This window comes from Chiloscyllium punctatum, chromosome 14, assembly GCF_047496795.1.
Source record: "Chiloscyllium punctatum isolate Juve2018m chromosome 14, sChiPun1.3, whole genome shotgun sequence".
Classification (NCBI taxonomy): domain Eukaryota; kingdom Metazoa; phylum Chordata; class Chondrichthyes; order Orectolobiformes; family Hemiscylliidae; genus Chiloscyllium; species Chiloscyllium punctatum.
Genome location: NC_092752.1, coordinates 30,401,098 through 30,427,108, shown reverse-complemented (window position 1 = coordinate 30,427,108; position 26,011 = coordinate 30,401,098). Strand labels below are relative to the sequence as shown.

At 39.8% G+C, this 26,011-nt stretch overlaps 1 protein-coding gene and 1 long non-coding RNA gene across 3 annotated transcripts in view; one reads left to right on the top strand and one right to left on the bottom strand.

Annotated features, from left to right (window-relative positions):
- Window positions 1-26,011, top strand: part of LOC140485704 (uncharacterized) — a 155,015-nt gene that overhangs the window by 94,374 nt on the left and 34,630 nt on the right. The gene's annotated exons all lie outside the window — the stretch shown is intronic.
- On the bottom strand, window positions 79-26,011 carry znf330 (zinc finger protein 330). Its single transcript, XM_072584126.1, has 9 exons — window positions 25,801-26,011; window positions 23,944-23,963; window positions 23,589-23,659; window positions 19,785-19,864; window positions 19,136-19,262; window positions 7,736-7,840; window positions 6,844-6,890; window positions 6,477-6,594; window positions 79-558 (listed from the first exon to the last, which is right to left on the bottom strand). Exons 1-9 carry the CDS (start codon window positions 25,918-25,920, stop codon window positions 269-271), a joined length of 978 nt encoding a protein of 325 aa, XP_072440227.1. The 5' UTR covers window positions 25,921-26,011; the 3' UTR covers window positions 79-268.

Genomic DNA, 26,011 nt, shown 5'->3' with positions numbered 1-26,011 from the left:
AGCAAAAATGAAATGCATACATAAATGTCAAATACCTGTGATATTAAAACTGACACGTTTTAGACATGAGGACACAGGTGAATTAATAAATGGTGTTTATTTTCAGAGTCTGAAGAACTTTTCATTGAGAATGTAACTTTAAAACTAATGAACAAATTTGCACTGCAAGGTGCAATCATCATCCATCTTATGTTAACACATCACTCGAGGTACATTTTGAAATATGAAATAACACCATCCACAATGAATGTCCTATTATGATACATCCTTACGATTCTTCATAGTGTGCATATCCACTTGCATAGGTTCTCCCCAGATTTAGAGCAGCAAATGTGTCTCTATAGCCTTTATCATCATCATCAGGCTCTTTTTCTGCTTTATCCTCTGTGTCATCATCCTCCTCTTCGTCATAATCCTCGTCATCTTCACCATACTCATCATCTTCGTCAACAGTATATGTTTCACCTCCTCCAGACGCCAAATTTTTCCAGTAATCATTATAACCAGAAGCACTATCATCTTCAACACCGGACTGTCTTCCAAACTTCAGTGAGCGAGCTGAAACACAAATATGATTCATTTGATACACAATTTTTGTTGTAACCCATGCACTGACAGAGTTAAAATCCAGTTCATGAAATTTGAAGGCTACACGACATGAACTATTTGATTTTTAAGTTTGACACTTACATCCAAATACCCAAGAATTATTTGTAACATTTTGTAATAGTGGTTACACTACAAACATACTTCATTATCTGGATGACATGTTGAAAGTGGTGCTATATACATGGATATAAATAAATCGTTGCCCCGGCGTCAGTCGTAACTTAGAAAATAGGATCAAGAGTAGGCCACTCAGCCCTTTGAGCCTGCTCTGCCATTCTTCATGATCATGGCAGATTATCCAATTCAATAGCCTATTCCCAGTCTCCACCTCCCCCACCCCCAACAAAATATCCTTGGAGCTGAAGGGGTCAAAGTGGTTTATCTAACTTCTTGAAATCATTCAATGATTTGGCCTCAACTGCTTTCTGTGGTCGCAATTTGCACAGGCTTACCACTTTCTAGGTGAAGAAATTGCTCATCTCAGTCCCAATTGGTTTATCCTATGTCCTTAGACTGTGAGTCCACTGCCATCAGGAACTTGCATCCTATATCTACTACCCTGACTAGTCATATTAGAATTTTATAGTAGCATTATTTTAAAAAAAGTTTTACTTTCCTACAGCATTTTTTAAGATCTCTGGACATCCCAAAAAAAAGACTTTTACACACAACAAAATGACATAAGAAATGCAGTCACTGTTGTGGTGCCACTCAAAATACAGGTAGCTAGCTCCCACAGTTACATGATAAAGACAAGATAACCTGTGAAGAATTGTAGCAAAGACAATATACTTAAACTACTAGACTTACGCCTCACTGCTCACTTCATCTTTCATGGCCAATTATAATCAACAAATCTATACCTAGGGATCACCCATCTCAGAACTCACAGCAGAAGCAGTCATGCAAAGACTGGAATGCACAGCCCTTCTCCTGATCTAACCAAGGCTATGGATCCGATAAGTGGATGTCAAATTCACCAGCGAAGATGAGAACAACAATCAACTCCCTTTCCTAGAAGTCATGGAACGAGTGACCAACAGTGAATTCCTTCGGTGGTTTATAAAATCCAATTATATAGAAAGGCAATCTACATGGACCAAATCCTTAATTACAACAGCAATTACCCCCAACGTCCACAAACAAAGCTGTGTCAGGACACTATTTACATGAGCTATAATGCACTGCAACACACCAGAACTATGCAAAAACAAACAAGGACGGACACCAACAAGGTCTTCACAAACAACAGATACTCCAATAGCTTCGCTCACTGATGCCTATTGGACAGACAATGCCAACAGGTCACTGTATGCCCTAATACACTGGTTACCCTATCCGATATTAAAAACATACCAGAAAAGACAACCAGACGCCCGGTAGCACACCAACCTGCAGCCACACTATGCTCACTACTCACAGGGATGAAAGACCCCATACCCACAACATGCAGGACCAACATAATATACAAATTCCCATGTGACAACTGCCATAAACAGTACATCGGATAGACGGGAAGAAAACTAGCAATTCGGATACGTGAACACCAACTAGCAGCAAGACGGCATGACCAATTCTCTCTCATCTCAGACAAGCAGGGCCATCAATTTGACAGGGACAACATAACTGTCAGAGGACAAGCTAACCAGTGAAGTGCAAGGGAATTCTTAAAGGCCTGATTTTCAACCCAGAATGCCATCAGCAAGTATGTAGAAATAGACCCCATTGACAAACCACCGCAGAGAAAAGTCAGAAATGACACCACCCACCTTAACACACCAGATCATATAAATATCAAGCAGAGTAAAACAACAACACTTCACCAAAGTCACACTGATGATGTTACCTAGATGGCGACAAAAACATTTACATGACAACCCACCAGCAAACCAACAGCCACAAGATAATCCGTTTTGGTGATGTATATCAAGTGAGAAATATTAGCCAGGTCACTGGGGATAAACCTTAACTTTATTTTCATAACACTGAGTACAGGAGTTGAAATGCCATGTTGTGGCTGTGCAGCACATTGGTGAGGCCACTTTAGGAATACTGTGTGCAATTCAGGTTGCCTTTCTATAGGAAGTGCATGTTAAACTTGAGAGGGCGCAGAAAAGGTTTAAGAGCTTTGCTGGGACTGGATGATTTGAGCTATAGGGAGAGGCTGAATAGGGTGGGGCTGTTTTCCCTGGATTGTCAGAGGCTGAAGGGTAACTGTCTAGAGGTTTATAAAATCATGAGGGGCATGGATAGGGAGAATAGCCAAGGTCTTTTTTCCAGGATGGCAGGGGAAACCAAAGCTGGTGGGCATAGGTTTAAGGTGAGAGGGGAAAGATTTTAAAAAGGGAACTGAGGAATAACTTTTTCTTCATGTAGAGAGTTGTCAGTATCTCGAGTGAGCTGCTAGAGGCACGCTGGTGGAGACAAGTACAATTACAACATTTAAAAGGCATCTGAATTGGTATAGGAATATGAAGGCTTCAGAGGGATCTGGGCCTAAGGCTGGTAAAAGGGACTAAGTCTGATTGGGATGTCTGGTTGGTATGGACGAGTTGGACCGAAGGGTGATCAACTATATGACTCTCCAATCCTAACCCTATTCCTTCACACCAATTAAGAGGGCGTGCATGGCCTCATTTAACACCTTGAATGAAGATGACATCTTGGATAATGTAAAACTCACTCAGTACTGCAGTGGATACCAGCCTTGATCTTTGGGCTCAAAATTGTACAGTGGAATTTAAACTTTTGGCCTCAAAAATAAAAATATATTGTTCCAAGTCAGTATCATCAGAATGACGATGCATTGTATACATTTCTTCCATATCCTTAAATACATTGCTTTTACTTAGAACAAATCACTTTTTTTCAATGTTTTATATTCCATTCTTAACTGTTCACAGAAGCAATCATTGTAGGGAACCTTCCAAAAGATGCAGTTCGAGGGAACTAAATGCCAAGCACAGGCAAGAGTTGGGGGAAGGTACAGTCTACAGTTTTCAGGAGGTTCCCATTGGCGGGTAATAAATGAACAAGGCAAAAACATTCAGATTGAGAAACCCCATGGCTGAAGGCTCTGCTATTAAAGGCTTGAGACACAGGTTGGGGAAAAGCCTTGCAAAAATTTACAAACAGTGATGACTATTTTGAACTAGATGGTGCATGTAGGTGACCACTGATTTAAACTACCTTATGGCAGTAAATATTATCTCATATTGTAGCAAAGTATAGGGATATGGAGAATTTAAGCAAGTGGTCACATATTTGCAAATGGAATATAATGTGGGAAAATCTGGAGGTTAGGTACTTTGGCAGGATTAGAAACGCTGAATATTATTTAAATGGACAAAGACTACAGAAAGCTTTGGAACAAAGGGATTTGGGAGTCTTTATCTATAAAACAACAAAAATAAAATCAAATTTAGCAGGTAATAGGGAAATTAAGTGGAATATAACTGGAGGTATAAAGGGACTAATCTGACCTCAGCTGGAATACTGTGAACAATTTAGAGCCCCTTATCTAAGGAGAGACATAGTGATGTTGGAGGTTCACTAGGTTGTTACCTGATCTGAAGGGACTATCTTATGGAGATGCTGAGCCAGTACTTGTCAGAATTTAGAAGGAGACAACTTTATTGAACCATCCCCTACGTTCTTTTAGGGGAATTGACAGTAGATGAGGAAAGGCTATTCTCCGTTGTGGGAAGGTCTAGGATCAGAATGCATAATCACAGAATAATTCAGCACACATTTAAGACCAAGATTGAAGTCACACAACACCAGGTTATAGTACAACAGGTTTAGTTGAAATCACAATCTTTCAGAGCGCTGTTCCTTCATCAGGTTAAGACTTCAAATAAACCTGTTGGATGATAACCTGGAGTCATGTGACTTCTGAATTTGTCCACCGCAGTCCAACACTGGCACCTCGACATCATTAAGACAGATGAGAAAATTTTTTTTTCTTCTTCTCAGATGGTACAGATCCATGGAATACTTTACTGCAGAGGACTGTCCAGGATGGGTCATTAAGTATATTCAAGGCTGAGACAGACATATTTTTAATCAGTAAAGGAATGAAGGGATATGGGAAAAAGGGCAGGAAGATGAAGTTGAGGATTACCAGATCAGCCACGATCTAACTGATTTGCAGAACAGACGCAATGGGTTGAATGGCCAACTTCCGCTCTTAGATCTTATGGTCCTAACTGTCCTTAAAGATTAAAAGATCTTCTATTTTTATTCAAAATCCAATCACTTAGATCAACCAATCCAATATCTGACACTGAAGGCCGCACTTAATTCAAAATGTTATTACATTTTCACAGCACTCCCTATAGCATTTTCCCAGTTTTGTTTATGCTCTATAACCAAAAGACTAAAAAAATGAAATCCTATTATTGAAATCAGTCATAAAAAAGAAGCTTCAGGCTAATTCCACATCCAACATCCTGCTCTGAAGAGTATGATGGTATTTTGACAGCTCTGATCAATTCCACCACAACAACTCAGACAATCCATACATACTAAACCAAACAACCAAGTATACTGAAAGAACAATAAATTACCTTTTTTTCGAACTTAATAAATCCTGTAAAGAATTCTAGGATCCAGATCTGTATCTTCACCAAAACCAAAGTTTTTTTAGATACATAAAATATAAGAGAGAGAGAGGCAAGCGTGGACAATGCTCTGTCCGAAAATAAAGTTGGAGAATGGGGAACAAAGAAATGGTGGATAAATCAAATGGGTGCTTTTCAGTGGAAGACATGAATAACATACCAGAACTTAGAGAATCAGGGGACAGAGGTGACTGTAGAGACCATTACTAAGCAGAAAGTGCTGGGGAAGCTGAAAGGTCTGAAGGTGGATAAATTAGACTATACCTCAGAGTTCTGAAGGAGATAGTTGAGAATATTGTAAAGGCATTGGTGGAATACCTTTCTTTCAGGAATCAATGGAGTCGGGGAGCTCTCAAGATTAGAAAATGGCTAATGTAACACCCCAACTTAAAATGGAAGTGAAGCAGAAAATTGAAAAATATAAGTTGACTAGCCTGACATCAGTTGTTGCTAAGATTTTAGAGTCCATCATTAAGAATGAGATTGCAGAAAAGTGCATGGTAAAATAGGACAGAGTCAGCATAGCTTCATCATGGGGAGATCATGCCTGACAAATTTGTTCGAATTCTTTAAGGAAGTAATGATCAATTTACATTAAGGACAGCCATTGGATAAGATCTATTTTGCTTTCCAAAATGCCTTTAACAAGGTGCTGCACAGAAGACTCCTACATAAAGAGCCCATGGTGTTCGGGGTAAGGTACTGGCTGGGATAGAGGATTGGCTGACTGACTGAGGGCAAGAAGTGGTGGAGCAGATTCAATGGGCCGAAAGGCTTAATTCTCTCCTATCTCACAGTCCAAATGACTGTTATTTAGGCTATATTTTAATTACTAAGCTTTGTCAAAAATCATCCATGACTTTTTGAGCTATACTGTTAACTGTTTGCCTGTAAACAGTAAAGAAGCAAAACCTTCCTTCTCAGAACTTTACTGACAGGTAAATACAGGTTAGCGCAATACAGTCGGTTTTGTTATAATGCGATAGTTTCACTTTCAAGCAATCTCACGTTGAGGAAATCATGCAATAGCCATGCCATTTATACTAATGGGGCCAGAATCGTGTTATAGCCAGTACAGGCAAGGAATGTTCACATTCTACAAATAACTATTTAAATTCTTCAATTGCGTTAAAGTCAATTCATGTTGAAGGAACACATGTTATAGCAGAACTGTAGTCTCATCTCACAATAATGGCCAATTTGAACATATTTGTATAAGTCATATCATGCAATGATTGAACTTACTGGACATGCATAGATCCTTTGTCTCTTGTGTTTCATGACCACATTTAGGGCAAGGTGGCACTTTCCCCTTTTCTTGTTTGAAGACTTTGCTGCGAACATGATCATCGCAATAACAGGCCTGCAGGAAGGGAAAGGTACAGGGACAAAACATATGTATAGAAATTATTGTTCAACTGAAGTCACTAGTGATGATATAGCATTGAAATTAATATATATATTTCAGTTGAAATTGCCATTCATATAAAAGAAAATTAGTACATCCAGTTAAGTTACCAAATGGCAAATTTAATTACTAAAATCTAGTGAGTTGAAATCTCATCAATTGAATAAAGAAAACAAAAATCTGTTGAAAGCCACATAGCTTCACCTTACAACGTAGACAAGAGTGCTGTCCCAGGCGATTACAGGAGATGCCTGGAAAGAAATCAAATTAATTTGTAAGGTAAGAGTGCAGTAATGAACAAATACTCGACTGATCCAGTAATTGACCAAGTTCTTGATGTGTTCTCGCATTAATAATTTCAAAGAAATGTGCCTCTCCCGATTATGTTTTGTTTTTTTTTTAAAAAAAAGAGGACTATGGCCATCATAGCAAGATATCAAGGAAAGGAAATGGAAGAGCTCCCAGATCAAAGAGCAACGCGAGAGAAACATTTCCCAGAGCCATTAATATATAAATATAAAGACTTCCCATCTTGCAATATCTCCAACTGAATGTAGAGCATAGATCCTGAAAAAGTGTGTTAATTTTGACTTTATAAAACCCATTCTAACCCAAAGTTTTTTTTAAAAGAAAGCATCCCCTAAAGGATCTATGTAAGATTCTCATAACTTACAAGAGCTGTCTCCCCAAACATTATATTTAAATTTATATTATATATATATATATATTAATCAAAGGCCAGTTTTATCAAAAGAAGGCATTCAGTCTATCTTTCCATCATAAATTAGTTGAAGTGATTTTTAGTGGGGCTGTTTGTTTAGGTTGCAGTTTGTTTTGTAGAAATACCCCATAGGTATGGGATGTCTTGAAATTAGTTGGAGACCTGCAGGCATAGGTGACATTTTCATCCAACTCGCCAACTCTGGTTGGATTTCAACCCTGGTCCCAACAATACCACAACACTGTATACTTGGTGCTCAAACATGCTATTGAAGCGCCATTAACAAAAAGCAATTTTAAGGAAGGCAACTAATTCATAATTACATTTAAAACTTTAATAGGTGTTTATACAATAAATACATCAAAAATGACTTACACTTGTAAGTTTCAGCATCCAGGACTTGACAGCTGGCTTGGTGCTCAAACTGATCATCTTCACACAGGAAGTTGTGACAGAAAGAACATCGGAACACTCGCCCTCCTGTAACATAACATAAATAATAGCCCAGAGACACAGGAAGTTTCCCGATGTGACAATTCCTCATAAATACTGCAATATTTAAGCAGGCAATGAGTGACTATGTTTTTGAAAATGGTTAGAGACAATTTCAAGGAAGTAAGCTGATACCATTTCAGCTTTGCATTAGGGGTACGATGACAAAACTGAAGTTGAGAAATAAAGGTCAAGATACGATCCATCTGGATGTTTTAAATTTTGTTTTTCTTTTTGGAAAACTTAAATACAGTTTAAAAAGAGAGTGATCCTATCAGCTGTTTATTAATATAATTTAACTAGCCTTCATGATGAAAAATCTTGATTAAATCCGGCAAACCACTTATGAATTTAGGAATAGGAAAGGATTAAGGTCAAGCTGTACTGCAGTGTCTTCTGTTGTTGAATTGTAACCTTATGTAATACGTTGCATTGACAATTGAATTGCCTTGGAGGTAGTGGTACTTTGCTAAAGTGGTCACCATTAACTTAAGAATTATTGCACCAGACCTTCTAGTTCATATGACTCAGTACAATGTCAACCAGCATGTTAATGTACTGAGTAATTAGTATAATCCACATAATACTATTTCTGACCTTCTTAAGTTAATGAATATATTTGTTAAAAAGAAACCAAACCATCCATTTTATTCCAGTTAACTGGATGCCAGCATAAATTTACTGAGACAAGTGACAATTTGGATGGACATGCATGATAGAATGTATGAACAAAATAGAAAAATATACTCCGTACTAATATACCAAATCAACATAACTAACGGTATAATACTGGCGTCGGTAATTCAAAACGCACTAACCTCATTATTGGACAAATGATTGGTCAAAGAGGAAGGTTTTTAGGAGTGTCTTAAAAGAAGAAAGCAAAGTAAGAGGTATAGGGAGAGTATTGAAGGGCTTAGGGCCTGGGCTAGTGCAGGCAGGGCCTGGAGCAATTAAACTTGGGCTGCTCAAGATATCTGAATTAGTCTAGATATCTTGTGAATTGTGGGTTGAAAGATTTTACAGAAGTGGGGAGGAGAAAGATCTTACAGGAGTTTAAAAACAAGAATAAAATTTTAAAAATTCAAATTAAGATGCTGAAAGCCTGGCCATCAATGACAAAGCAATCATAATTGGGAATGTGTTCGACATCAGAATTAGAAAAGAACATACCTTTGCACGTGGCAGGACTAGACAGGATTAGAATAGGGAGGGGACAAAGCCCAGACTGATTTGACAACAAGGGTGAGAATTTTAAAAGCAGGTTGAGGCCAGGGTGGGTTGGACGGGGGGAGTCTGGTGGAGGTATACAAGGTCCCAAGGGGCACTGACAGTGCAGAAAGTCAGAATCTTTTCCTGTTAGGTGACCTATAATCAGGGGTCACATTTTTAAAGTAAGGAACAGGACACTTAGAGGAGATTTGAGGAAAATGTTTTTCATAGACTGTTGAGGGCATCTGGAAATCACTGTCAGGCAAATAGTAGATGTGGGAACTCCACAACTAATTTAAGAACTATTTAGGTGAACACTTGAAATCCTACAGCACATAAGGGGGCTGAAAAAATGGGATTAGAATTAGGGATTACTTGATGACCTGCACAAACACAATGGCCTGAAGGGCTGCTTTTACATGCTATGAAACGTGTATGAAATTCAAAAAAAAAATCAAAGAAAGGAAAAGTCTCCTGGATTCTTTGTAACAGGAGGCAGTCACGTGTCTTAGAGTTGGTGTCTCAGATTTCATCAGTGTTCAAGCACAGGAGTGTGTCACTGCAAGTAAGGGAAACCAGAAGAAAGGAACATCAGCCTTTACAACCGTCCAACCAAGTCTGAGATTATTGCAGATCATCTGGAAGGAAGCAAGGGCTGACAGATGAATGAGTTAACTTATCATTTGATTAGGGGAAACATCAAGGCAGTAACTTCGAGAGGATCTTCCTGGGGGGAATTGTCCAGTGAAGCTGTATGGTGGAATTGAGAAATAAGAAGGGGATGATCACTTCAATGGAATTGTACGATAGGGCCCCCAACAGTCAGTGAGAAATTGAGCAGCAAACATGTAGGGAGATTGCAGATAGCTGTAAGAATAATAGAGTTATAATGGAGGGGATTTTAGCTTTCTAAACATAGGCTGAGACTGCCATTGTGTTAAGGGCTTGGAGGAGGAATTTGTTAAGTGTGTTCAAGAAAACTTTCTCAATCAATATGCAGATGGCCTGACTAGAAAAGGGGCAAAATTCAACTTCCTCTTGAGAAATAAGGCAAGGCAAGTGACTGAAGTGTTAGTGGGGAGCACTTTGGGACCAGTGAACATAACTATAAGTTTTAAAATGGTTATGGACAAGGATAGGCCTGGTCCACAAATTAATATTCTAAATTGTGGCAAGGCCAATTTTGATGGCATAAGACAAGAACTTTCAAAAAGTTGCTTGGGGGAGGCTGTTCACAGGTAAAGGACGGTTTGGCAAGTAGGAGATTTTCAAAATGAGAGGCCATAGAGTCAGAGATGTACAGCATGGAAACAGACCCTTCGGTCCAACCTGTCCATGCTGACCAGATATTCCAACCTAATCTAGTCCCACCTGCCAGCATCCGGCCCATATCCCTCCAAACCCTTTCTATTCATATACCTATAACAAATGCCTCTTAAATGTTGCAATTGTACCAGCCTCCACCACTTCCTGTGGCAGCTCCTCGGGGTCGGGGAGTCCAAAACTAGAGGGCATAGGTTTAGGGCAAGAGGGGAAAGATATAAAAGAGATCTAAGGGGCAACTTTTTCACACAGAGGGTGGTACATGTCAGGGACAACATGGTCCTGTTCACATGAAGGGCAAGGCCGGCAGGCATAGGGAACACTGGATGACTACAGATATCGAAGCTCCGGTCAAGAAAAAGGAGACATATGTCAGGTATAGGCAGTTGGGATCAAGTGAATCACTTGAGAAATATAGGGGGTGTAGGAATACGCTTAAGAGGGAAATCAGGAGAGCAAAAGGGGGACGAGAGACAGCTTTGGACGATAGGGTAAAAGAGAATGCAAAGAGATTCTACAAGTATATTAAGGAGAAGAGAATAACTAGGTCACAGTCTGCTTGTGAAACCACAGGAGTTGGGCAAGATCCAAAATGAATATTTCAGGTCAGAATTTACTATGGGTAAAGACATGGAAGCTGGGAAGCCTGGCGAAATAAATACTGATATTCAAGGTCTGTGTAAAGAATTTTAACTCAGATGCCAGTTGTCATGGTTGTGGGTATGTTCACCAAGCTGGGAAGTTGATTTGCAGATGCTTTGTCTCCTGTCTAAGTGAAATCTTCAGTGCTTTGGAGCCTCCTGTGAAGTGCTGCTGCACTGTGTTTTCTGGAATTTATTGGTTCTGTTTCTGCTGCTTCCAGTTGCTCATTGTAGTGGCCGGTATATTGAGTCTAGGTCAATGTGCTTGTTGATAGAGTCTGTGGATGATTTCCATGCTTCTAAGAATTCATTGGCTGTCTTGTTTAGCTTGTCCTATGATTGTTGTGTTCTCCCAGTCAAAGTTATGGTCTCTGTCATCTGTGTGTACAGTTACTCGGGACAGCTGGTCGTGGCTATTGGTGTTTGTGGATGTGAATAATTAGTTGTCTGCCTGTTTGCCTTATATAATGTTTCGAGCAGTCTTTGCATGGAATCTTGTAAATTACATTAGTCTTGCACATGATGGGTAACGGGTCTTTTGTCCTGGTGGGTTGTTGTCTGAGCGTGGCTTCGGTTTATGGGCTAATCATAAATCCCAAAGGTCAGAGATGTCTGGCTGTCAGTTGAGATGTTTTTTTATATAAGGTAGCATGGCTAGTGAGTGAGTTAGGTTGTGGCACGTCCTCGTCACGTTGTTTGTCTGTAAGGCATTTGCAGATGAAGGATCCTGTTCAAAAGGGCTACAACACACTGCAGCACTCCTGACCTACCAAGGGAAGAAGAACACCTCCACAGAGTCTTTGTTAAGAACAGATATCCCCACAACTTCATCTGTAGATGCCTAACAGACAAACAACGTGACAAAGATATGCCACGACCTAAGTCACTCACTAGCCACGCTACCTTATAAAAAGCAGTCTCGGAACTGACAGCCAGATTTCTGATCACTGGGATTTATGGCAGCCCATAAACCGACAGTCACACTCAGACAGACAACAACTTACAAGGACAAAAGACCCATTTATCCATCATGTGCAAGACTAATGTAATTTATGAGATTCCATGCAAAGATTACATGAAACATTATATAGGGCAAACAGGCAGGCAACTAACCATTCACATCCACAAACACCAATTAGCCACGAAACACAAAAACCAGCTGTCCCTAATAGCCATACACACAGATGACAGGGACTACAATTTCAACCGGGTCAACACAACGATCATAGGACAAGCTAAACACAGGACAGCCAGAGTTTCTAGAAGCATGGCACTCATCCATGGAGTCTATCAATAAGCACATAGACCTAGACCCACTATATTGGCCACTACAACGAACAACCGGAACTGGCAACTGGAAGCAGCTGGAATGGAACCAATAAATTCTAGAAGACACAGTACAGCAGGGCTTCACAGGGGCTCCAAAGCACTAAAGAGGTCACCTAGACAGGGATCGAAACGTCTGCAAATCAACTTCCCAGCTCAGCAAACATACCCAGAACCACAACAAATACTGATATCTTGAAAGAGAGTCCACATTTCAGCAGAGGTGCTAGAGGTCTTAAAAACACAAAAAGGTAGATAAATCCCTGGGACCTGATCAAGAGTATCCTAGGATATTGTGGGAAGCTAGGGAAGAAATTGCTAGGCCCCTAGCAGAGATATTTGTATCATTGATAGCCACAGGTGAAGTGCAGGAAGACTGTAGGGTGGCTAATATGGTACCATTATTTAAGAAAGACTGTAGGGGAAAGCCAGGGAGCTACAGACCAGTGAGTGTGACATCAGTAGTCGGAAAGTTGTTGGAGGCAATTTTGAGAGACAGGATCTACAAGCACTTGGAAAGGCATGAATACATTAGGGATAGTCAACATAGGGATTGTGCATGAGAAATCATGTCTGACAAACTTGATTGAGTTTTTTCCTGAAGAGGTGGCCAAGAAGATAGATGAAGACAGAGTGGTAGATGCTATCTATGTGGACTTTAGCAGGGCCTTTGACAAGGCGGTGGACTGGTTAGTAAGGTTAGATCAATGATATCCAGCCAACTGGATACAAAATTGGTTTGACAGTGGTGATAGAAGGTTGAGTCATAGATAGTCAGAGATATACAGAACAGAAACAAACTCTTCGGTCTAACTCATCTATCCAACCAGATATTCTAAATTAATCTAGTCCTATTTGTCAGCACTCGGCCCAAATGCCTTTAAACCCCTCCTATTTATATACCCATCCAGGTGCCTTTTAAAGGTTGTAATTGTACCAGCCTCCACCACTTCGTTTGGGAGCTCATTCCATATATGCACCACCCTCTGCATGAAAATGTTACCTGCTAGATCCCTTTTAACTCTTTCTCCACTCACCTTAAACCTGTGCCTTCTAGTTTTGGACTCCGTCCACCTTGGAGAAACGACCTTGTCTATTTACCCAATCTATACCCCTAGATTTTATAAACCTCTATAAAGGTCACCCCTCAGCGTCCAATATGCCAGGGAACATATCCCAGCTGATTCAGCCTCTCCCTGTAGCTCAAACCTTCCAACCCTGACAACATCCATGTAAATCTTTTCTGAACCCTTTCAAGCTTCATAACATCCTTCCTACAGCAGGAGACCAGAATTGAACACAGTATTCCAACAGTGGTCTGACCAATGTCCTGTATAGCCACAACAACTCCTTCGTTCAATGCACTGACCAATAAAGGCAAGTATACCAAACGCCTTCTTCACTACCTTATCTATCTGCAACTCCACTTTCAAGGGACTATGAACCTGTACTCCAAAGTCATGCTCCAGGACCTTACCATTAAGTGTATAAGTCCTGCCCCGATTTGCCTTTCCAAAATGCAGCACCTCACATTTATCTAAATTAAACTCCATCTGCCACTCCTCGGCCCATTGGCCCATCTAATCAAGATCAGATTGCATCTGAGGTAACCTTCTTCACTGTCTACTCCAATTTTGGTGTCATCTGCAAACTTACTAATCCTACCTCCTACATTCATATATAAATCATTTGGATGAATGACAAAAAGCAATGGACATAGCATCAATCCTTGTGGCACACTGCTGGTTACAGGCCCCCAGTCTGAAAAGCAACCCTCCACCACCACTCAGTCTTCTACCTGAGAGCCAGATCTGTATCCAAATAACTAGTTCTCCATCAATTCCACGTGATCTAACCTTGCTAAACAGTCTATCATGAGGAACCCTGTCCAAGGTCTTACTGACATCCATATGGATCACATCCCAAATCAGACTGGAGGCCTGTGACCAGCACTGTGCCACAAAGATTGATATTAGAGTTTAATTTAGATAAATGCGAGGTGTTGCATTTTGCAAGGACAAACCACGTCAGGACTTACACAGTTAATGTAAGGTCCTGGGGAGTGCTGCTGAACAGAGACACATAGGGATGCAGGTACATAGTTCCTTGAAAGTAGCACCACAGGTAGAGTGTGGTGAAGACGACATATGGCACGCTTGCCTTCATCAGTCAGAGCACTGAGTACAAGTGGGAATGTCATGTTACGGCGGTACAAGGCATTGCTAAGGCCACATTTGGAATTCTATGTAAAATTCTGGTCACCCTGCACTAAGGAGGAATGTTACTAAACTGGAAAAGGGTACAGAGATTTACAAGGATGTTACTTAGACTGGACAGTTTGAGTTACAAGTAGAAGCTGAATAGGCTGGGACTTTTTTTTTCCCCACGGAGCGTAGGAGGCTGAGGGGTGACCTCAGAGGTTTATAAAATCATGAACGGCATAGATAAGGTGAGTAGCCAATGTCTTTTCCCCTGGGTAGGCGAGTCCAAAATTAGACAGCATAAGTTTAAGGTGAGAGGACAAGAATTTAGAAAAGACCCGAGGAGCAACTTTTCTTTTAAACACAGAAGGTAGTGCATACATGGAATGAGCTGCCTTGAGGAAATGGTAGAGGCGAGTGCAATTACAACATTTAAAAATGCAGGCAAGTGGGACGAGCTCAGTTTAGGAAGCCTGGTCGGCATGGATAAATTGGGTCAAAACAGTTTCTTTCTGTATGACTATGACCATGGAATTCAGAAAGCATTCACAGGGATAGCAAAGTATGAGGAACATAGTTGTATGTTACAAGATAATGATGGGATTAATACCAACTTCTGTAGCTAGGAGCACAAGTCCAGATGGTTATCTGGTGCCAAGGATTAGGAAGTCTACTTAGGACTGGAGAAGAATTTGGAGTGGGAGCAGAAGGATCTGGTGACGTGATCCAGGTAGGTACCAATGACACAGGCAAGATAAAGGTGGTTCAGAATAGTCAGTATGAGGAGCTAGGTGCCAAATTAAGAAACAAAACCTCAAAAGTCATAAACTCTGCATTACCTCAGCTATGTTCAAATTGTCATAATGCAAATCAGGTAAGAGAGATGCATGCATTCCTGGTGAAGGGCTTTTGCCCGAAACGCCGATTTTCCTGCTCCTCGGATATTGCCTGACCTGCTGTGCTTTTCCAGCACCACTCTAATCTTGACTCAAAGACTGGCATGGGGAATGTAGGTTTTGGTTCATGGAACAGTCTCCACCTGAACAATGCTAGGAGCAGCGTTCTTGCCAACTGCATAACTAAGGAAGTAGAGAGAATTTTAAACTGAATAGTGTGGGCAAGGGATCAAATTTGGGAAACGTAGATAAATCAAAGAGCAAAGTCAAGGCCCAATATCAAAAAGGTATAAAACTCTCAATGATAAATAGACCATGACAGGATAGAGAGTACAACCCAAGAGTCAATCAACAGATGACACTAGATTTTTAAAAGAGAGCAAAAGGATAAAACAAAACACTCCATATCTGAATGCATGTAGCATTTAAAGCAAAATGGATAAATTGAAGTGCAAATAGAAATGAATAAGTAATATCTGATGGCCATTAGAGACATGGTTGCAGGCTATAGAAGCCAGAGATTATCACTGCATTTTACAGTGATCATGGAATAGTGAACAGTTTTAGCAGATTAGACCTGAAAGCGTTGTATATGGTCCTGTCAAATATAGCAGTGGATGGTTAAACCAGTTAGAATCATAGAATCCCAACTTTGTAGATAGAGGCCATTCAGCTCATTGAGAATGTTATGAAGATATGGGTGTACCTTTAAGAGAGTGAAGGACTTGGCAAGTACACGGAGTGCTGGAGAATTTACATTCGCTGAGTGGCCTGGATACAAAAACAAATTTGTATTCGGCCAATCAGTTTAAATTATACCCTGAAAAAAGTACCAATTTCCAATCAAGTTTGAATTGAGTATATTGACAATTGTAAAAGCCAATGACACAATCCAATGCTCTGGGGTATAAGGTCGGGGGAAAATTGGACAGTTGAGAGAATTGCCAATCCTAGCATGTACCTGATTACGCGAAAAAACATCTCTCTTAAAAGTACCTTTTCAATCAGTAACCTGTGACACAGAAATTCCTAACCAGGAGAAAAGAAGACACAGGAAGATCCGAAAACAAGACAACCGACAGCTGCCTGGTTTTGAGATAACAAATGTTGTTTTGTAAATCTTAATGGGAGTTTTATCGGATTAGTATTATAGAAGGGAAGGTAAAAGATAGGTTAGAGAAAGAAATCGTAAATAGTGGTTAGTTAATTATTCTCTGTTATATTCCCACCATTCAGGGTGAGCGCCTGATGACGAGTTGTAATGGTTTATATTTTATTGAGTTTATTGCCATATTTAGAAACAGCTAGAATTTTGCTTCAAACTTAAATTTTCTAAATGAGCTTTAAGAATACATCACCTGTAAAATCTTGGTAAATGAGAAATCTACATTAATTGTAATCATGGTTTCGTAATGTAATGTATTGCTGTTTGTATTGAAATGTTATCCTGTTGAAGATTGCTAATACAGCCAATATGTGGTGCTGTAGGTTCACCATTAGGAGTGATAAAAGTATTTTGTCAGAAGTATTATTCAAATCAAATCAAACAAGTATTACATGTAAAATGTTGCAGAAGATCTAACTTAAAAATGCTCCATATGTACAATGAAAACAACTTTAAAATGTTGTTTATAATGCTCATTTATGAAGAATTAGTTTCATAAGTATACATATCTATACTTGAATTACAACTCCAGCTAACTTTTTTTTCTCAGAGTGCATCTAAATTAAGTGCAGGGGCCCCTTTAGATTTTTGCACGGTAACTTAAAAAGGGAAACCTCGATGCAATGTGGCTTGGTGACTTTTGGGTTGCTGTGTGACTTTAAGGAACACCAACAACAAAAAAAAACAGGTTTTTCCACAGCTTTCTGAGGTGCTGCACGGTGAACCAAAAAAATCTCAGATATGAATGGCACAATCATAGGTTCAGAGTATGCAAGAGGCCTTTGGGCCCATTGAGACTGAATTGCCAGACATACACTAACACCTACACTCGTTCCATGTTTCCACACTAGGCCCATAGCCTTGAATGTTACGACACTTCAAGTGTTCACCCAACTACTTTTTAAAGATTGAGGTTTCCCACCTCAACTACCTTCCCCAGCAGTGCATTCCAGAGCCCTACCATCATCTGGGTGAAAATGTTTTTCCTCAACTTCTCTCTAAGCCTCCTACCTTTTACTTAAAATCATGCTCTTGTTACTGACCCTTTGACTAAGTGAAACTGCTGCTTTCTATCATGCTGTCTATGCCCTCATTGCAATGGGAGAATGGCAAGCAATATAGACCAAAATATCCTAAGGATTTATGGGGTAAATAATTGGAAGCAGGAAAGCTCAGAAGGAAAGGTAAATTAAGCAAAAAAGGTCAGGAGGGGGGCTGGATGCCCAATTTACTTCTGCTTCAGCCGAAAGCATTGGGCAGCAGATGAAATGGAGGCAAATGTAGAGGGGTTGGGGAGGGGAATGATGATGTCAAAAGTAGAATTCAGGAACACAGGACACATTAAATTTTGCAATGGCTGCAAATTAAAGGCTAAAAAGCTTGGAAGGAGATTAAGAAAGTTGGGTGGGTCTAGAGGTCTTACTTCAAGTTGCTGCTTCAGAATTATCTGAAAGAAAGTAAATTTTCATAGCTGAAAGATTTTACTTGAATTTCATATCGGTCAAAGCACACAGAGGTTACAACAGGCTCAGCAGAAGAACAGAAAATGGGACAACTGTACACCAGCACCTTGAGGCAGCACTGTGCCAAGCAAGTGGTAACAAACATTTCCATCACCAGTGCTTGAAGTCATTTGCTGTCCACCTCTAATTGCTCTTGAACCAGATGGCTGATTTGGCATTTCAAAGAACAATTAACAGTCAAATCACATTGCTGTGGGCTTCACATTTAGGCCATATCAGGAAAGGATAACAGATTTCCTTCTTGAAAGGATATTAGTGAGCCAAATGGCTTTTTATGGCGATCAATGGTTACATGTTTTCCATAAGGGTAGCTTTTCTTTTCAGATTTTTACTGATTTCAAATATCACTATCTTTGAAACATCTGAACCTATATCCCGTAGACCATTAGTCTGAGATTCTGGATTATTAGTCTAATAACTTTACTACTACACCACCTACAGTACATCTGGAGAACTGTGCACAGCTTTGGAGTCAGTTCTTTGAAAAAAGATATTAGAAACAGTTCAGGGTCTCATCTCTGGTAATGACAGGCGTGCCTTATGAAAAAATGGTTGAACGAGTTTGAGGAGTCAAATGACCTATTTTTTAAGTCCAATGTTCCCATGTAGTAGGGGAAGTGAGGGCAAAAAGGTCAGTTGCAAGACATATCACTGGTCATATTTTGGTGAAACTTTTCACGCTATATATTTGAGAAAAGTATGTTCTTTGAAGAAAGCTGTTTCAATAGGCCACTCCAAAACACTTGTATTAACTCAATTTCCACAAACTTAAGATGAAAATTCATCACTTTTTTATTAATGAAAGTTATAAAAATAACATTGAATGCATTTTATATTGCTTATTACTAAATCTTAATGCTGTCACAAATTAATCATCAAGGCAAAATGCAAAATCATCTTGCACGATTAAGAATGAATATATCATTTGTTGCGATTTCTGGCTGTTCAATATTAGTCTTTAACCTTCCTGTAAAACAGACAATTCATGATCCTTACCATGATCCCATACACCCCTCTCACATTCAATACACTCAACATCAGCAATAGGGCAGCTACAGGCATGTGTGCTCAGACACTTTTTCCCATGACATACCCAGGCCTCACAAAAGTCGCAGACTGCTCCCTAAAAAGGACAAGAAATAAAAACAAGAAATTTTCTTCCTGACTACATATATTTTGAAATAGTTTAAGCTTTAGTTTAATGTATCTGGTATTTACTAATCAATTTACTTACAAATCCATTTTTAAAAACTGTAATTTTCAATATTGTTCTCATCAGTCACAACAAGTCAAATTTCATAGACAGTTACAGAATGTGACAAAGCTGTCATTCAGCATTTGTGCATTAATACGCTGGACACAAATAATCTTGTTCACAATATCTTCAACTTAATCAGAATCGTTTTACAATTACTTAATATTGGACTCATTCAACACATTCATTGTATATTCAAAAAGACAATCACAACAAGATGGTTAAAACTAACAGATGAAAAACCGTGTGTGAAGTGAGCTTTTACTGTTCCAAGATAAATCAAAATACAAGAAGAAAAAAGCACTGCATGTGAGTGACAAATCCCAGCCACAAAAAGGTCTGAAAAAGAAAACTCCTCCATTTACACAGGTGCAGAAAGTGAATACTCACCACCATGGCAAGTCCAGTACTATAGACACCAGGGTGTTTAATCACACAGTCTGAGCCCTTCAACATACATTTTGTTTTCCCTAGAGGACAGAAACATAAGCAATGTTTCTTTGTAAATTGTGTGTAAATAAATTACAATGCACCTTTAAATCTTTTAAAGTTTGCATACAAAACACAAGCCTGTCTGCTCGCCTGAAATTCTAACTGATCTGCATCTCTATGATTTTCTGTTTTTGTTTTACATTTCACCTATCTGTCGTATTTTGCTAAATACTGTGTCATTAGCAATATTCTCCAGCATTGTTCCTTCATTAAGTATAGTTACAAACCCAAAGACTGAATTGAAGCATGTTTTCCAATATCTCTCTCATGAACCACTACTTGAGCTCATACTGCAATCTCCATTTTGCTGACCCCCAGAGTGCCTGTTTAAAATTGACAGAACTCATAATTATGGACAGTTCTGTTGAATGCTTCATTTTAGGTCAGGGTCATATTCTGCAGTACCGTATGCCATAGTTGGTCATATTAGATTACCCTGCTCCCAATATTCTGACTTGGAACAGGTCACATGTCCTAGTCCATTATATAGGGTGAAGCCAGAGTACTCAAGAGATTCTAATTTTGTGAATGCCTTCCACATAACTGATAGCAAGTGGGTACAAGTTATTAATATTCTTAGAGACCTGAGCCTCTAATTATATCCTTAAAAAAGCCTTTTCTTTATCCTTTTTCCCATTTCCTTGTTTTGCATTTTATCATCTTTGCTTTTTTTCATTTCCAGCAGAGATTTTCATCCACTTACTCATTTTTATAAAGGAGCATCTCAACTACTTGACTTTCCCCCTCACTGGTGTTGGGTTCCGACTTCACTGTTCACAGGCTTACACTATGTTCTGTTACATCTGCTTGGAGTTTCTATTTTCAGGCCTATTTTTTATCCAAACAAGCAACTTTTCAGAATGGATTCCCAGTGAAATTATAATTACATGACTTCATGCAACATTCCAATTCAAATGAGGCCTGACAAGTAGCAAGTAACAACTGGAATGTGACTGCTTTTGAAGAATTCAAGGATCTTACAATCAGTGAGTCGAGCTCAGAAAAGTAATCTTGATGCTAGATCAACATGGTTAGGAGTTGATTATGTCAATGTACTCCAGGAACTGAGTGCAAGCCCAGCATCTGATCAACTCCCAAGTTTGATATCATCCTTTAGTGTTGTCATTAAAGGAATATCTCAATGTATTGTACCAAATTACATTTTATAGTCAGTTATTAAATAAAACTAATGCCTGTAGTATTCCCAAGTCATCCATTCACAATTTGTCTGCAGAAAGCCTGGACATAAATCACCACAAGTGGATGTATTGATGCCCAGTTCGTTCAAAAGGCCAGCATATGTCCTTTCACATTAATGCTGTGTTTTTAACTAAGTTAGGTGGTCACCCATGAAACATATCAAAACATTACAAAATTAACTTTACATTTATCTCAATAAAGTGATAAATTTCACTCAAATTTACACAAATGCTGCAGCAAATGGAGTCTTTAAAATTATAAACCTGACAGAGGTTTGTAAATACTATCGTAAACATTTTTATATTATTTATGGATTGAAAATCATTACGAAAAACAATTTGTTCAACCAGAATTAAATTAATGCTTACTGCTTAAACTACAGCCACAGAGTCATACAGCATGGAAACAGACCCTTCAGTCCAACCCATCCATGCCGACAAGATGTCCCAACCCAATCTAGTCCCACCTACCAGCACCCGGCCCATATCCCTCCAAACCCTTCCTATTCATATACCCATCCAAATTCCTCTTAAATGTTGCAATTGTACCAGCCTCCACCACTTCCTCTGGCAGCTCATTCCATACACGTACTACCCTTTGTGAAAAAGTTGCCCATTAGGTCTCTTTTATATCTTTCCCCTCTCACCCTAAGCCTATGCCCTCTAGTTCTGGACTCCCCGACCCCAGGGAAAGGACTTTGTCGACTTATCCTATCAATGCCCCTCATAATTTTATAAACCTCTATAAGGTCACCCCTCAGCCTCCGACGCTCCAGGGAAAACAGCCCCAGCCTGTTCAGCCTCTCCCTATAGCTCCGTGCTGAACGTAATCCCAAACTAAACTTATCCCACCTGCCTGCTCCAAGTCAATTTCTCTCCAAGCTTTTCATATTCAAATGTCTTTTAAAATGTTGTAGTTGTGCTCAGATCCATTATTTCGTTACAAAGTGCGTTCCACACATGTACAGTTCTCCTACATAAATAGTTTCAGATACAAATAACATGGGCCAAATTTGTGTTGCAGACGTTTCGTCCCCTGTCTAGGCGACATCGTCAGTGCTTGGGAGCTTCCTGTGAAGTTTCCTCCGGCATTTATAGTGGCCTGTCTCTGCCGCTTCCGGTTGTCAGTTCCAGCTGTCCGCTGCAGTGGCCGGTATATTTGGTCCAGGTCAATGTGTTTGTTGATAGAATCTGTGGATGAATGCCATGCCTCTAGGAATTCCCTGGCTGTTCTCTGTTTGGCTTGTACGAGAATAGTAGTGTTGTCCCAGTCGAATTCATGTTGCTTGTCATCTGCGTGTGTGGCTACTAAGGATAGCTGGTCGTGTCGTTTCGTGGCTAGTTGGTGTTCATGAATATGGATCGTTAACTGTCTTCCTGTTTGTCCTATGTAGTGTTTTGTGCAGTCCTTGCATGGGATTTTGTACACTACATTGGTTTTGCTCCTGCTAGGTATCGGGTCCTTTGTCCTGGTGAGTTGTTGACTGAGAGTGGCTGTTGGTTTGTGTGCTGTTTGAGTCCTAGTGGTCATAGTAGTCTGGCTGTCAGTTCAGAAATGTTCCTGATGTATGGTAACATGGCTAGTCCTTTGGGTTGTGGCATGTCCTCATTCCATTGTCAACAGAATGAGGGCATTACACAACCCAAAGGACTAGCCACGTTACCATACATCAAGAACATTTCTGAATTGACAGCCAGACTACAATGACCACTAGGACTCATAACAGCACACAAACCAACAGCCATCTCAGACAACAACTCACCAGGACAAAGGACCTGATACCCAGCATGAGCAAAACCAATGTAGTGTACAAAATCCCATGCAAGGACTGCACAAAACACTATATAGGACAAACAAGAAGACAGCTAACGATCCATATTCATGAACACCAACTAGCCACGAAACCACATGACCAGCTATCCTAGTAGCCACATATGCGGATGACAAGCAACATGAGTTCAACTGGGATAACACTAGTATTATAGGACAAGCCAAACAGAGAACAGCCAGGGAATTCCCATAGGCATGGCACTCATCCACAGATTCTATCAACAAACACATCGACCTGGACCCAATATACCGGCCACTGCAGCGGACAGCTGGAACTGACTACCGGAAGCGGCAGAGACAAACCACTATAAATGCCAGAGGAAACATCACAGAAGCACTTCACAGGAGGCTCCCAAGTACTGACGATGTCATCTAGACAGGAGACGAAAAGTCTGCAACACAAATTCCCAGCTCGGCAAACACAACCACAACAGCGAGCACCTGAGCTACAAATCTTCTCACAAACTTTGAACATGGGCCAAACACACAAACTTCAACATTAAAATCTATCACGCTCTTCCCAATAAAGATGAGGCAGATAAAGCTTTTTAAGAGTAACTTAGTTTTCTGAGGTATCTGCACACAATGGTGTTCCCATTTATTTCTGGTTATTTCAAGACAAAAAAAAAACTTAAATTTGAGCAATAACTTGAATTCAAGAGACCTACTTACCACATTGTGCACAAATAGGTAACTTTTGTACTGAATTACAGAAGTAACAAAAAGCTCGATTCTTTTGCCGTCTTGTCCAAGGCAGGAAAGTGAACATAGGAAACAAATGCAAAGTTACGTGATAAACATCAATTACACTATAATATACACTTGACATATGAATTCTAAATGTGGACAACTAAACAGGCATTCCAATGTCAAAATTCAAAGAATTTAGTTGAGAATATTTGAACATATGTTCATGAAACATGTATAGAAGCCTTACATAATGATGATATTAGGCTATTATTGTCTTTGACTAAACTTGATAAATTTTGAAAAATTATAAAAGGAGTAATTCTTTGGTCTACCTTACCTTTGGCATTTATCGCATTCCTATTTTGATTGGAACAAAAGAGAGAACTATATTAGAAAAGAATTAAGCCAGTCACAAATTTTAATAATAACTTCTTAAAAAATTCTTAAGGGAATGAATGATGGTTGAGTCTTAACTGGCCTGACAAGCTATGTTGTATTAAGCCTGGAAAACTAGGGATGGGCAGTAAAATGTCACTCACACCAATAACCTTGAGAAGGAATTTTTGTCTGAGACCATTTTCTGTGTCAGGTGAGTTTCATTTAATGTTCAGTATGTTCTTTTACTTTTTAAAAACTCTAACCAGAGTTCTCAAATTTTACAAACACGTTCAACACTGAATTAAACATGATGAAAATTGTTGCACTGTTTCAGGAGATTGTAGGCCAATATAAATGATAGTTTTATCAAAAACTCCTTAAATAAGATTAAAACCATAGAAGTGGTCACAGAAAACCAGCAGATTTATTTCTAAGCACCAGTAAACTGTTTCACATGGCCTGGTCCTTTGCTGTCAGTCTGTATAAAGTAAAAATAATGTTATGCCTAAACTCATTTACTTGAAAATGTATATTTTCAAGCCCTATAAATTTCAAGACACAAAACAGCATCATTAGCAATTAAAACTTCACACTCTTGGCATCTGACAAGGAGTACTGTCAAAGCAGTTTTAAGGAGAGTTATGAATTTGGGGCAGAAATCCAGAGCTAAGGGCCGAAGCACCTCAAAAAGCAGCTATCATAGTTCAGGGATGAAAATTAGGAATACGTGTGCAGGCAAAATTGGAGGGGCATACAATCTCAGACATGGAGATTACAGTTTGAGAGGGATAAGGCCATGGAGAGTTTTGAGAACATGGAGGCTGAAACAGAAGCTGACGTATGTCAAAAAAATACAGGGGCAGTGAGTGAGTAGGACTTAAGTAAAAAAATCTAGGCAGCAATACTTTGATGAGCTCAAGTTTAAAGAGGGCACAAGCTGGGAGACAGACAGAAAGATATTGGAATTGAGGAACAGCAAAACAAAACTGCTGATTCTGGAGATCAGAAACAAAAATAGAAAAATTGAGGAAGTCAGAAGGTCTGGCAGCATCTGTAGGAAGAAAGTAGAGTTAGTGACTTGTCAGAACTGTTAGTAGCTCAGAAAACCTGGTATTTATACCATGGTGGGGGGTGGGAGACAGAGTGAGCAAATACAAGGAGATGGAGTCCACAGAGAGAGATATGACATAGGTAGGTAAACAAGGAAATTATGGATAGCAGTCAGGACAGAAGAAAAGCTGAAGAAGTGATGAGAGAGAGAAAATGGGTTAGCTGTGCTGAATTCAATATATAATGTGATAATGGACCTAGGAGTGCATGGGAAAGGGTGATTATGCCAAAAAGCAATCTATGTCACAACAGGACCAGGTGAGAAGTGGGCAAAAACATGGAAGAATGGAATCAGGCTCTAAAGTTATTGAACTTAGTGTTGAGACCAAGAGGTTCCCTAATTCCCAATTGGAATTATGGAGTCTGATCATTGCAATGAAGTAACTGTTCGCGTGCAATGCCAATTACTCCTGATATCAACTTAAAACAGGGAGATCGAATGGAATGAAATTAATCCTCATCATCACCCCTCCCCCAAAGGCCACAGAGTCAAGTAAAAGTTAGCACTTCACAATTGCCTGGGAATGAGTTTTTCGTGCGTAACCTTCCGGCGGAGCAAATGTCAGGAGAGGATGGATTTGAGAGTAGAGTTTGTGAAGGGTGTTTGTTTATGTTGTTGGGACGTTAAAGCTTGGGCCGTGGCAGCCGTGTTGCATGGAGTCACCACTGCAGGTAGACAGTCCCCTGATGGCTCTCCTTTACCCACCATAGAGGCATTACAGGGGTGTTTCGCCACATCCACGATGTCCCTGGCCGCCCGCGTTAACTTCTCCCGTTCTTTGCGACTTTCCGCCTTTTTTCGGGCCCCAGTCTTCTTTTTCGGCATCTTCGGGAAACGCTGGAGACTAAACCAGCGAAGTCTCCTAAACTCTAGAAATACCGGAAGCTGCGCCTGTTACCACGGGGGGGTTGTGACG

Coding starts and splice junctions, on each gene's coding strand:
- znf330 (XM_072584126.1), bottom strand. CDS start 25,920: ATGCCGAAAAAGAAGACTGGGGCCCGAAAAAAGGCGGAAAGTCGCAAA. Junction 23,964..25,800: donor ACCCCTGTAATGCCTCTATG/GTGGGTAAAGGA, acceptor CAATCAAAATAG/GAATGCGATAAATGCCAAAG. Junction 19,263..19,784: donor GTACTGGACTTGCCATGGTG/GTGAGTATTCAC, acceptor TGTCCTTTTTAG/GGAGCAGTCTGCGACTTTTG.